General features: G+C 35.0%; 1 protein-coding gene across 1 annotated transcript in view; it reads left to right on the top strand.

The window, feature by feature from the left end:
- The window catches only part of LOC129442096 (apical endosomal glycoprotein), a 28,756-nt gene extending 20,590 nt beyond the window's left edge, over window positions 1-8,166 (top strand). The window contains exons 31-39 of the mRNA XM_073858200.1: window positions 550-784; window positions 922-1,096; window positions 5,239-5,467; window positions 5,825-5,984; window positions 6,074-6,188; window positions 6,301-6,412; window positions 7,494-7,590; window positions 7,669-7,726; window positions 7,817-8,166. Coding sequence (XP_073714301.1) covers window positions 550-784; window positions 922-1,096; window positions 5,239-5,467; window positions 5,825-5,984; window positions 6,074-6,188; window positions 6,301-6,412; window positions 7,494-7,590; window positions 7,669-7,726; window positions 7,817-7,879 — 1,244 coding nt within the window. The 3' untranslated portion in view covers window positions 7,880-8,166. The remainder of the gene's footprint in view (window positions 1-549; window positions 785-921; window positions 1,097-5,238; window positions 5,468-5,824; window positions 5,985-6,073; window positions 6,189-6,300; window positions 6,413-7,493; window positions 7,591-7,668; window positions 7,727-7,816) is intronic.
- The last annotated feature ends 4,286 nt before the right edge of the window (window positions 8,167-12,452 follow it).

The raw sequence follows: 12,452 nt of genomic DNA, 5'->3' as shown, positions 1-12,452 counted from the left end.
AATATATATAGTCTATTGTTCGTAACTAACTAATAATGGGAATATTAATTTTAAACTTTATAATATAAAACTCTGCATTTTGTGACATTAAATAAATGTATGATAAATGTTGGTTTCAAAATGTATTTAAAAAATGATAGCTTTGTAAATTAGTGTATATAAATGAAATGCATGTTGCATGACATATAATATGTGATGCTAGTCACTTCCTGTACTGTAGCTCAGAGAGTAACCCAACAAAACCAGTGTTATGTTTTTGGCATTACATTTAATTTAAGCATTTATGCAATGTCAACATATTTACAGTGAGGAAAATAAGTATTTGACACATCAGCATTTTTATCAGTAAGAGGATTTCTAAGTGTTATTCCCTGTGTCATTTCACTTTATTTATTATGACTCAACTTGTATACTTAAATGTTCTGATATCTTTGTATGAATTCAATATTTGGCTCGATGGCTACATCTGGTGGAAATTTTGTGTCAGTAGCCCACTTAGAAATCCCCTTACTGATAAAAATGCTGATGTGTCATGATCATATTTTTCAGAGGGTTTTTGTGACTTTGAAGAGGGGGATTGTGGCTGGATACAACAGACTGATGAAGACCTAGACTGGATTAGAGTGTCAGATCAAAGTCGAAAATCCAACTTCTTAAAGTCTAGACCTGTCTTTGACCATACGACCAACACGGCTACTGGACATTACTTTTATATGGATTCCAAACCTCCCCATGTGCAAGGACAAAAAGCAATGATGACATCACCTCAGTTTAATGCAGATGAGAAAGAATCTTTCTTTATTAAAAATAAAATATATGTAAACTATTACGTTTTGATTCAGATATTACATTAAGGAAATGTTTTGGCAAAAAATACTTCTCATACATATAGTGTTGGTTTTTTATACCACTTGCAGATGACACCAAGTGTCTCCAACTGTGGTATTACATGGAGGGAAGTGGCACTGGGACCCTAAATGTGTATCAACAGTCCTCAAACAAAGACCGGTTCCTGTTACTGACCCAGTCTGGAGAACAGGGAGGATTGTGGAGGTTTGCTCAGACTCCACTAACCCTCTCAGGGTCAAACTACAGGGTAAGTCCAAGATCGTATCAGCGTATGACATCAGGGTATCCTGAGAACAGATCATAATTTGATCGGTCTGTGCAGGGCCGTGGGAGTCAAACTCTTACCTGAGCAGGTATTGGTTTTCTTTAAAAAAAAACTTTCCTTAAACTTTTTTTATTAACTCTCTATTCTTATTAGGGGTGTAACAATACATTGATATGGATCGATACATCGATTTTATTTCTAGCGATCCGATGCATCGATGCCACGCTTAAAAAAATTATTTGAGGAACCTTTATTTTGACACACTCCACGTCCTCATTCCTTGAAGTAACATCCATCTACACATTTCCGCCAAAGCACACATTTCTGTTTATTTTCATCTGCTAGCGTCAACAAGTGAATGTAATGCAGCGACAAAGTGGTTGTAGCAGGAAAACACAGTGAAAGAGACACAAGATGACTGTGTGTTTAGCACTGCAGGTGATTTTTGTCCATGCAAAACGCAGTGTCCTCTTGTCTGACAGGTTGATCGGTTTATTTATTTTTTTAAAGAAAATCTCTCTAGAGACCACTGCAGTACTTGTTTGACTGTTAGATCTGAAGTTGTGACAGATCAAATGCTTAAGTTTAACAGCTTTATTTTATTATATTAATTTATTTTTCAATTTACAACTACCAGTTTGGCACACAATACTGAAAGACTTTGACTGTTGCCATCATAAGCTTGATTTTGTGTGACATTTTGCCCCTCATTGTTCATTTATCTTTATTAAAAAAAGTGTATTTTTGTTCGTTTGTTGTTGTAAATGTTCCAATTGGGTCAGAGATTGTGCCATTTTCAAAGAGTTTAATATCATGTTATATATTTTGGTTGCATTTGTAAGTAAAAATGTAGCTGCTTACCTAGGCACATAATTTAAAATATCAATAATTAATGGAATCGGATCGAATCTTACTGCACCAAAGTGCTTGATGTATCTGTAAAAATCACATCGCTGGCGGAGAAAATCGATTTTGTATCGAAACGTAATGAACTGTCCGATTTACACCCCTAAAGCCTTCTTTCCACTGCACACGACAAACGACGGCCGATAAGCCAGAAATCATTCATTTCCTATGGAGAGTCGCAAAGGGGCTGCGTGAGGTGCAGACCATCAGCAGATGTGTAAATATCGGATCCGTTTTGAGAGTTGGATCCGTTAAAAAATTTGAACTTGTGGGACTAAACCGCATGCGATATGCTGACCGAAAGCGATGTATTTCATTGTATTCCAATCATAAAATGTGTGTGAGGTGAAAATTATTCATCCTTTTTGTTTAACTTTATTAGTAACACTTGAATCTTCAAAAAAAACTTTTGACTACTGATAATAAATACATTATTAATTTAATTTGTGTACGTTATTATTTTAATCTTGTCTTTATATGTTCTCTCCAAAAAATATAGGCAATCTTTGTCATATATGCATAGCTGTTTATTGTTTTATTCATTTGCATTCATTTATTTATTCCACCATGGTAAACATAGAATGAAGCCAATTGCGCTGAAATGAGCTTCTCTCCCATATATGATTAAACTGAAACTTCATTAAGACTGCCACCGGGGGGCGAGCTCCGGTTGTCGTTTCCATTTGTCGTGTGCAGTGGAAAAGCGGCTTAATTCTTATAACCTCGTAATGTTACGCCACCAAAACGGAAATGATGCACAAAAAAAGTTACACATGGCACCTTTAACTAATGTAGTTAATTAATGTTCAGACACAATATCTGGTAACACTTTACAATAAGGGTGCACTAATAATCATGAATTCATGCTTAACTAATGCACAAATAATACTGAATTAATGTATTACTAATGATTATCTAAGCTATTCATTAGCTATTTATTAATGATTGCCTCATTAGTAACTAATGAAGAGTCTGTCTGATTAATATATTAGTTCATATATGAATTGTTATTAATTAAATATGTAATTGTGGATTAATTCCATCATCACTTCTTTTATGAACTAAGAGTGTTAATTAATTTGTTAATTACCACAATGAATTTCCAGATAATACAGGTAAACTAATATGCATTAATATATTATTAATTACAGCATTATTAGTGTGTTAATTAATACAATTACTAAATAATGAGTTAATAATGATGTGCCTCAACATGTAAAGTCACAACATAATGATATATTTGCAAACCATTAGCTAATGATTTATTAATAATGAAAGACCATCACTAGAGTTTATAAAAGCTATTTATTAAATACTGGTTTCCAAAAACATTGCCAAAAGCACATTTCCATAACACACTACATTTAAACACAACATTCAAACATTTTAAAATATAATATAAAATGAAATATAAAAATAATACAAAAAGACTGATCAAAATTAGACAACACATGCAGATACCTCACAGTTACCCGTATTAATCTGGCACCCGTGCTAATACATAACACAAATTTACATTTTTAGGTCCAACCGTTTCAGTCTGTTAGTGGTACAAGTGAATCAAACTCTGATAGACAAAAAAACATGCACAGACAAATCCAAATTAAACCCTGCAGCTCGTGACGACACATCGATGTCCCAAGAAACGCTCGGTTTGTTTGAAAAACCAAACAGTGTTTATTTTTTACCTCTATCCATTTTTTACACTATCCAGAGCAACACGTGCATTTACTTCATCGTTTTATTCATCTAATGTTTAATGGCGGGTTGCGAAACAACTTCATACATGCATACCGCCCCCTAGTGTATTGGGTGCACGGCATGAGGGCGCTTATAAACTATACGGGGCTCCCGATGCGGTGGGTGGCGGTATGCACCTATAAAGTTGTTTCATAACCCGCCATTAAACGTTAGATGAATAAGACGGTGATGTGAAAAATAAATAAAACTGAGATGTGAAGGCACGTGGTGCTCTGGGGATATTGTTGTATTAGAGGTAAACACAATTTATATAAATACTGTTCGGTTTTTCACACAAACCGATCGTTTCTTAGGACATTGATGTGTCGCCACGAGCCGCAGGGTTTAATTTGGATTTGTCTCAATCAGAGTTTGATTCACTTGCACGACTCACAGACTGAAACGGTTGGACTTAAAAATGTACATTTGTGTTATGTATTAACACGGGTGCCTGATTAATACGGATAACTGTGAGGTATCTGAACGTGTTGTCTAATTTTGATCAATGTTCTTTTTGTATTATTTTTATATTATTTCATTTTATATTATTTTTTTTAAATGTTTTAATGTTGTGTTTTAAATGTAGTGTGTTATGGAAATGTGCTTTTGGCAACGTTTTAGGAAACCAGTGATTAATAAATAGCTTTTATAAACTCTAGTGATGGTCTTTCATTATTAATTAATCATTAGCTAATGGTTTGCAAATATATCATTATGTTGTGACTTTACTTGTTGAGGCACATCATTATTAACTCATTATTTAGTAATAGTATTAATTAACACACTACTAATGCTGTAATTAATAATATATTAATGCATATTAGTTTACCTGTATTATCTGGAAGTTCATTGTGGTAATTAACAAATTAATTAACATTCTTAGTTCATAAAAGAAGTGATGATGGAATTAATCCTCAATTACATATTTAATTAATAACAATTCATATATGAACTAATATATTAATCAGACAGACTCTTCATTAGTTGCTAATGAGGCAATCATTAATGAATAGCTAATGAATAGCTTAGATAATCATTAGTAATACATTAATTCAGTATTATTTGTGCATTAGTTAAGCATGAATTCATGATTATTAGTGCACCCTTATTGTAAAGTGTTACCCAATATCTTATTGTGTAGTGTTACTTGTTTACTGCAGATGGTGGCAAAAAGTTGTTTTTCTGTCCTGAATGCGTGCAGTGGATGCATTGCGTTATATCACTGTATCACCATACACTTAAATTATTGTAATTTAAACCAGATTTTGATGTAATACTACTAATATCCATCCTATTACAATCACACATTATTGCAAAAAAGACAACCTCAAAACCCTGCCTCATAATCATACATATTCATAGACAAAATCTGTCACTTGCAGTCATGAATCAACAGTCTGCATGAATCTGCTCTCTAAACTACAATTAGCACCCTTAAATTTAATGGAGTGTCCTTACTAACACAACTGTCATTTCAGATTATGGTGGAGGGGATTACAGGTCAAAGTGAACAGGGAACCATAGCGTTCGATGATGTGCAGGTTACTAACTACCCGTGCACTCCTTCAGGACAATGTGATTTTGAGGCAAACTTTTGCAGCTGGATCAATCTGTTAGAGGTGAATGACGCAGACTGGCTGAGAGTCCAAGCAAGCACTGTAAAGCACACAGGACCCAGTGTGGACCACACCAGCAACTCCTCCACAGGTGAGCTGCAAGAGCTTCATTTACAGTATGCTGTTGTACTGAATGTCTGAATATTACTTTTGTCATTAATTATACATGAAGTGATACAAATCTCTGTACAGCTATACTAAATATTAGCAGTCTGGAAGTGTGTGGCTGATCAAATGATTTAACAATCACTATAAATGATGAGCTCAGATGCAAAAGACGCTAAATGAAACCTCTGTCAGAAATGAGATAATAATATACCAGCCTCAGGCCATTCACAAATACAGCATTGTTGGCAGAATCCATTAATAGTCAATATTTCTGATATTCTGTTGATATATACAGGTAATAAAGAAGAATATGCATGAATTTATATGCTTGTGTGTTTAGGTTATTACCTTTATATGGACAGCTCTGTGGGTCAGTGGGGAGACACTGCAATGATTCTTAGTGAGATATTCACCCCTGACAGCAGGGGGCACTGTTTCACATTCTGGTATCATCTGTATGGAAACAACGTTGGGACACTTAATTTGTACATGAATAACAGGTACAGGACAATGATGAAAAGCACCTTTATGCATACTGTACGTGTATGTGTATATGCGGACCACATTTCATTGAGGCTTTTTGTCACAGGACCATTCATAACAGTGGAAATACGTTAGGTGAGGAAGTATGGACGGAGTCGGGAGATCAAGGAGATGTTTGGAGGACAAGCAACGTATATGTGAAACACAAAGAGCCTTTCTGGGTACCAAAGTCTGAATAGTAGCATATGTGGGATTCACAAGATCAAAGTGTAGATCATATGAAAATTCACTCAGAACCATTAAATGTGTGTTTAACACTGACTCTTTCCACAGTTTATATTTCAGTTCATGAGGGGAGCAGGTCCGAACGGAAGTGTAGCTATTGATGATGTTCACATTATCCCCGGTCCTTGTGATCCCACTGCACCTTCACACCATACTGATGGTAAGTATTACTTTCATTGATGTCAAGAACTCGTCTTTTGGTAAATAAATCAAAATATTGCAGTAGGCGGTATATTGGCCGATATTTGAATTTGTATTATGATAATTATAATAATAATATCCGCATCGGACAATAAATAATATAGTGGCAAGAAAAAGTATGTGAACCCCTAGGAATAAACTGTTTTTTTACTGTGATTTGCCATAAAATGTTATCTGATCCTCATCTAGGTCACAACAATAACACGATAAAACACGATGTGCATAAGCTCACAAGACATAAATAATTCCAGTTTCTTGTGTCTTTTTTGGAAACACCCAATAAACATTCATAGTGCTTATTACTGTATATAATAAATAAATAAATAAATAAATAAATATTATTATTACTATTATTATTATTATTATTAATGTTATCCGCATCGGACAATACATTTTTTTTAATGAGACGATACATTTTTCAGTTTCTTACATTTTATAAGCTTATTCCTAATGAAAAGACAATCAGATGTTTTGTCAATGTTGGACAGACAGTAAATTGATCACTTTTCATGTGACGGTAGTAGTGTTACACACAACAACACGCTGGCGTGAAGCAAAATCTTATTTAAACAGTACAGTAAGGAGTCAGATCTGCATATGTCTTGTTAATATTTTTCAAGTACTTAAAGGCGGAGTCCACGATGTTTGAAAAACGGTTTGGAAAAGGAGACGGGCAGACTAAAACACACTTATAGCCAATCAAATCAAATCAAATGGCGGGTTGCGTATGTGTGGGGCGGGTCTATCAACAGAAGGTCCAGATTCTATTGGGGTAGGGGCGTGTTTGTTTAGGTGATTTGAAATATCAACATTGGCTTTCAAACATCATGGACCCCGCCTTTAAAGGAGTATATTTGTAAATATTACACATAATAAATGTTTATTTAGTTTCACCAATTTTCTGTTATATCGGCCAAAATAGACCACACTGCACTTTTAATATCAATTTTAGCCATAAAAAAACCCATATCTGTAGACCACTAGTAAAATTTGTTGCAACCAGATGCATCTTATGTAAAAGCATTTGTTGGTTTGTTTAGCTGTAGGTATTGGTGTAGGAGTTGCAGTGACGCTGTTGGTGATTTTTATTGTGGGTGCAGCTCTTTATATGTTGAATAAAACACAGAGAGCTAACAGGTATGTACTGCTGCTTATTATGTGCTAACTAAAATGACATATGTAATGAGAAAGACAACAAAACTTTTTTCTTTACAGGGGTTTTATACTTGAAAATGATGATCTTGATAGGAACTATAGACTCGATAACAGCACAGTAAGTATTTCTTGTTGCCTTTCAAAAATACACTAAAAATACAATTCTTCCTTTAATGTATTTAATGGTTTATACTGTTATTTTTGCCAGGTCTCCGGTGGCTTACATAACATTACACTTTCATTGGATGCAAATGACACATCAACCATATAAACTGGTCAATCAACAAACATTGTTAATTTAAAAAGCCCCTATCATCTGAATTTCTGTCACCTCTGTCCCTCGCTCTTACACTGGAAAACAATCTGCATTTCAGCACAGTTACACAAAGTGACTTGTGGTTAACCTGCATAAAAGTTTAAACTCAATTGTCCCCCTTGTGGTGAAAATTAAGTTTTAATTGTTGTTTACATGTCTATCCATGTTGTGTTTTTAATATGATTTAACAATGTGCAAATTCATAACTCAAAGGCATTGCTGAGTATTTTCTCCATAATTTTTTTTTTAAACGCTGTTTGAAAACACTACAGTTTCCAACGTCATAAACATGCAACCAAGCACATCATCACAGTTGAACGAGTGGCTCAGTAGTTCGAGTCATAGATATGTATGGATGCCGCATAGACTCGGTGCTGAAACGATTGCAGCACTGCTGCTTCAGCTCTTCTTACGTGACACAAGCACACTCTGCTCTCATGTGCAGTGTGAATGCTCTAACCTGGTAACATCAGCACTAAACCATTTGTGCTGCAAATGCGCAGCTCACGTATGAATTGTAAAGCCAGACTTAGCAGCTATGTGTCTGAAATTGCCGAATTTAGCATCTATGTACATATATATCTATGGTCCGAGCTGGTGCGATTGAGTTGAAGCGGGGACTAATTCGCATAGTCATAGATACGCATAATTCACAGGAAAAACTTTTACATAGGCTATTGCGATGATCAAGGATGAGTTTTAAAATTCTCGATACAAAGGGGGACTTTTAAATGTGTCTTCTTCACATTTCAATTTTCATAGTAGTCTACCTTTAAATATCTAGCGGACTGAGAGTTATTCTCAAACAATAAAACTTCTGGGCAAATGTTTGTCACAAGTACTATACTGAGTACTATACTATACTATACTATATAAGAGCTCATAAAAATAAAGTCACAATGAAATGGAAGAAGCGATTATCTTATTTTCTCTGTTGTGAGTGACGTATCCGAGTGAAACGGCTTCTGAAATTAAACAAAAGGTGGGGCTGGACTTGAATTCAACCATTGAGAATTGATTGCATCGTCGGAAGTTGCTATTTGCTAATGGCTGTGATCTTTCCTGGGCCCCACCCTCCCGCCATACTCCGAAGTAAAGAGAGATAGTTTTGTGGAGGTGAATGATATTTGCATTTTTGATTTACGATTATGGGGGCACATGAATTTTTTTATAATGAAGCTCACAGATACCACAATATTTCAAAATTTCAATAGTTTTTAATTTCCTTGTGACTTTAAATAAAACGATGTTGATGTCATCAGTTTAAAGGTGCAGTGTGTAAATTTTAGCGACATCTAGTGGTGAGGTTGCGAATTGCAACCAATGGCTCAGTCCACTGCTCACCTCTTGCTTTTGAAACACATAGAGAAGCTACGGTAGTCATCGTTGGAGACAACTTAGTAAAAAAGTTTGTCCATTAAGGGCTTCTGTAGAAACATGGCTGCACAAAATGGCGGCTTCCATGTAAGGGGACCCTCGGTGTATGTAGATAAAACTTCTCATTCTAAGGCAATAAACACATAACGGTTCATTGTGAAAGGTCTTTATAAACCCCTGATAATTTAGTTTTGTGTATCATTTTGCATTTCTGTTAAAAGATCCTTCTAAAAATTACACACTGCACCTTTAATCTTGTATAAATTACAACAACAGCTCCAGATGTATCAAAGGTTTCATATCTTTGCATCTTTTTAGAAATTCTGTTGTTCTGTTTGTCTGGGATCTTCTGTTTACTTGAAATGCATACTGGGAACCAATTCTTATATGAATGATTTGATCTTATGATGGCTCATTTTATGATAAAAACTTTATGCCGCTGTATATATTAAATATTATAATTTATACTGTCTAAAATCAGTATTTTATGATACCACCTCTTATAGAAAACGAATGCATTGACATATAAACATGCTGTTTTGAAACAATATGGATTTTGAAATCACTATACAAATAAATGCAAAATGAAGTGTGATCCTGTGTGTAAATAGATTTTGACCTAGGAAGACATATTCGCAGCTTCACCTTAACTTCACTTTTTTGCAGCTTTGGCATTTATCTAAGTTTTTTGCTAAATGATGTACTTACATTTGTAACATAAATAAATAGCTTTGCATGAATCTCGCCCTGGTTGCTCTCATTAGACAGGTGTTGTTTAAACTGCCTGAATCCAAATAAGAGTTTACGTTTGGTGGGGGTGTCTAACTTCTCCAAACTCAAAATCCAGAGAAACCTCTCAAGGTTGTGAGACATATCACACTCCCGTAATCCAGTCATTTTTCACAGGAACAAGTTTCCTCACGGTCAGGTCAGCCAACACTCTCTTCCTCCCTCTCAAAACCAAACACTTCCACATTATTGCAAGTAAGTTACAGATAATAACGTACGATTTCAGTGCTCAGATTATTTCAGTATTAAAAATGTTATCACAATATCTCGTGCAGTTCAAGTTCATGCCTGTTTACGCTGTACACGGTGGTGTACGAAACATTTAGGTAAACAAATTTGTTTGTTTAATATTGGGAACAATGCGACTTACTTTTAGTGAGGTAGACAGGCCTGCGTTTGCACAAAAAGTCCGCCAAAACTGTTACTGGACGTCTTTCCTTTCATGGCCTGCAGCGTACCAGCTCGTGCCACTTTCCGTGGTGTCAGAGTTGACGTCACATATAAAAGTGCGCGCTTAAAATTGTTGTATTGCGAATTTTAATGGCAGTAAATGCTGACATATACATTTAAAATCACAGATACGTTTCAACCAGAGTAATCTCTTAAATGCCCACCACAGTGCCCCAGTATAGTGTAGTAGTAGAATGGAAATACTGGTGTGTGTGTGTGTGTGTGTGTGTGTGTGTGTGTGAGGGGGCATGCGTGAGTGGGTGCGTGTCCAGAAAGATGAATGCGCGTCACACTTGTGAAGTATCTTACTTGGCGCCTCTCTTTCTCTCTCTATTGAAATGTACAAAGACGCTTTAAACATCGCTGGGCATGGCACTGAGATCTAGACCACACGTTTTCTTTGGGATTTTTGCATTTATTCAGACTACATTCACCATTCAGGAATGGCCATCATCAAGCGGTAAGTTAATGTTAATTGTTTTTAATTGTACAGTAAGTTGACAGGAATAGAATAGGCCTATGCAATTAGTTATTTTTTATCTCTAAATTTAGACGTTGTCCTCATATTCATGTAAGAAAAATAACTTGACACTTATTCTTGTGTATTAGGAATTATTCTCGGGAAACTATTTAATAAATGTTCATAATATATGACAGAGAAAATATTTGACAGAATTGACACCCTGCTTATAAAACCCAAGTCATTTTATTTTGGTGATTCATCTTAGATAATGTAAAGAACATTCTGTGAAAAAATAATACTGACTAAGATCATGTCAAAGATTTAAATCAATTTGAAAAGTGACATCAAACTTTGATCTTCAAACATCAAGCTCTTGGTTTTATAATTAAGTTATGAGACTTTAGTCTGAAGTTGACAGAGAGTCACATTTAAGTAATGCTCATTACAATGGAGCACTCTAAAAAAATGATGTGTTAATTTTTTACACATTGTGTGTGTCATGCCATTTAAGGCGTTATATCAGGTTAAAATAATGAAAGGGACAACACAAGTTGTGTTAAAAACAGTGATGGGAGTAACGCGTTACAATGAATTCTGTTACTGAATTCCACTATACTTTTAGCGGTAATAAACATGTAACGAAGTAACGCAGTTACAATTAGTGAAATTTAAATGAGTTGGTTACTCACGTTACTCTATTTTGTGATAAATGAACACTTGCAGACAAGACATTTCTGATTTAACATCGCGTGACCATGAAAAAAAATACTTTGTTGCATGTTTATTACCTATTAGTAGGTACAGTAACATTTTAATTACATTACATTTATGCATTTTGCAGATGCTTTAATCCAAAATAACTTGCAGTGCATTACAAATTATACTGTACTTTTGAACAGTATCTCTGTAGTTCTCTAGGAATCAAACTCATGACCTTTTGCATTGCTAACACAATGCTCTTGAGCTACAGAAACCCAGTTACTTAAATTAGGAGGTCAGTGGAAGGAACTAATCTGGTTTGGATACCTTATGACTGGGAACACACAAATTCTGTCACCCCAGTCAAAACATTGCCCTGCCCTTATATTCCCCCCACATAGCACCATGAGGAATTCTGAGCATGTTTCACCCTCTCTTGTGAAAAAAGGACTTTGTCATTGACAGGATGTGAAAAACGGTGTTTATTTGCTTTATGGCCTGTTTGCATCCAAAAACTCTCACAGCTGCTAAACACATGTTATTATTGTTCATATTCCATTATTAAATAGCTCAAGCATCTGAAAGATCTTTTCCTTAAATAAAATTAAGGAGATCCAGATTGGTAATTTCAAGAAAGCAATTCACAAGTAGATTGTCATGTTATATCTTTTATTTACAGAAACCCAGCATATAAAATGGTTTGATTAATCATCATATTTTGGGGGGATGACATACTTTGCCTTTCAAGTT

This window comes from Misgurnus anguillicaudatus, chromosome 2 (assembly GCF_027580225.2).
Source record: "Misgurnus anguillicaudatus chromosome 2, ASM2758022v2, whole genome shotgun sequence".
Lineage (NCBI taxonomy): Eukaryota > Metazoa > Chordata > Actinopteri > Cypriniformes > Cobitidae > Misgurnus > Misgurnus anguillicaudatus.
This window is presented reverse-complemented; position numbering and strand designations above follow the sequence as displayed.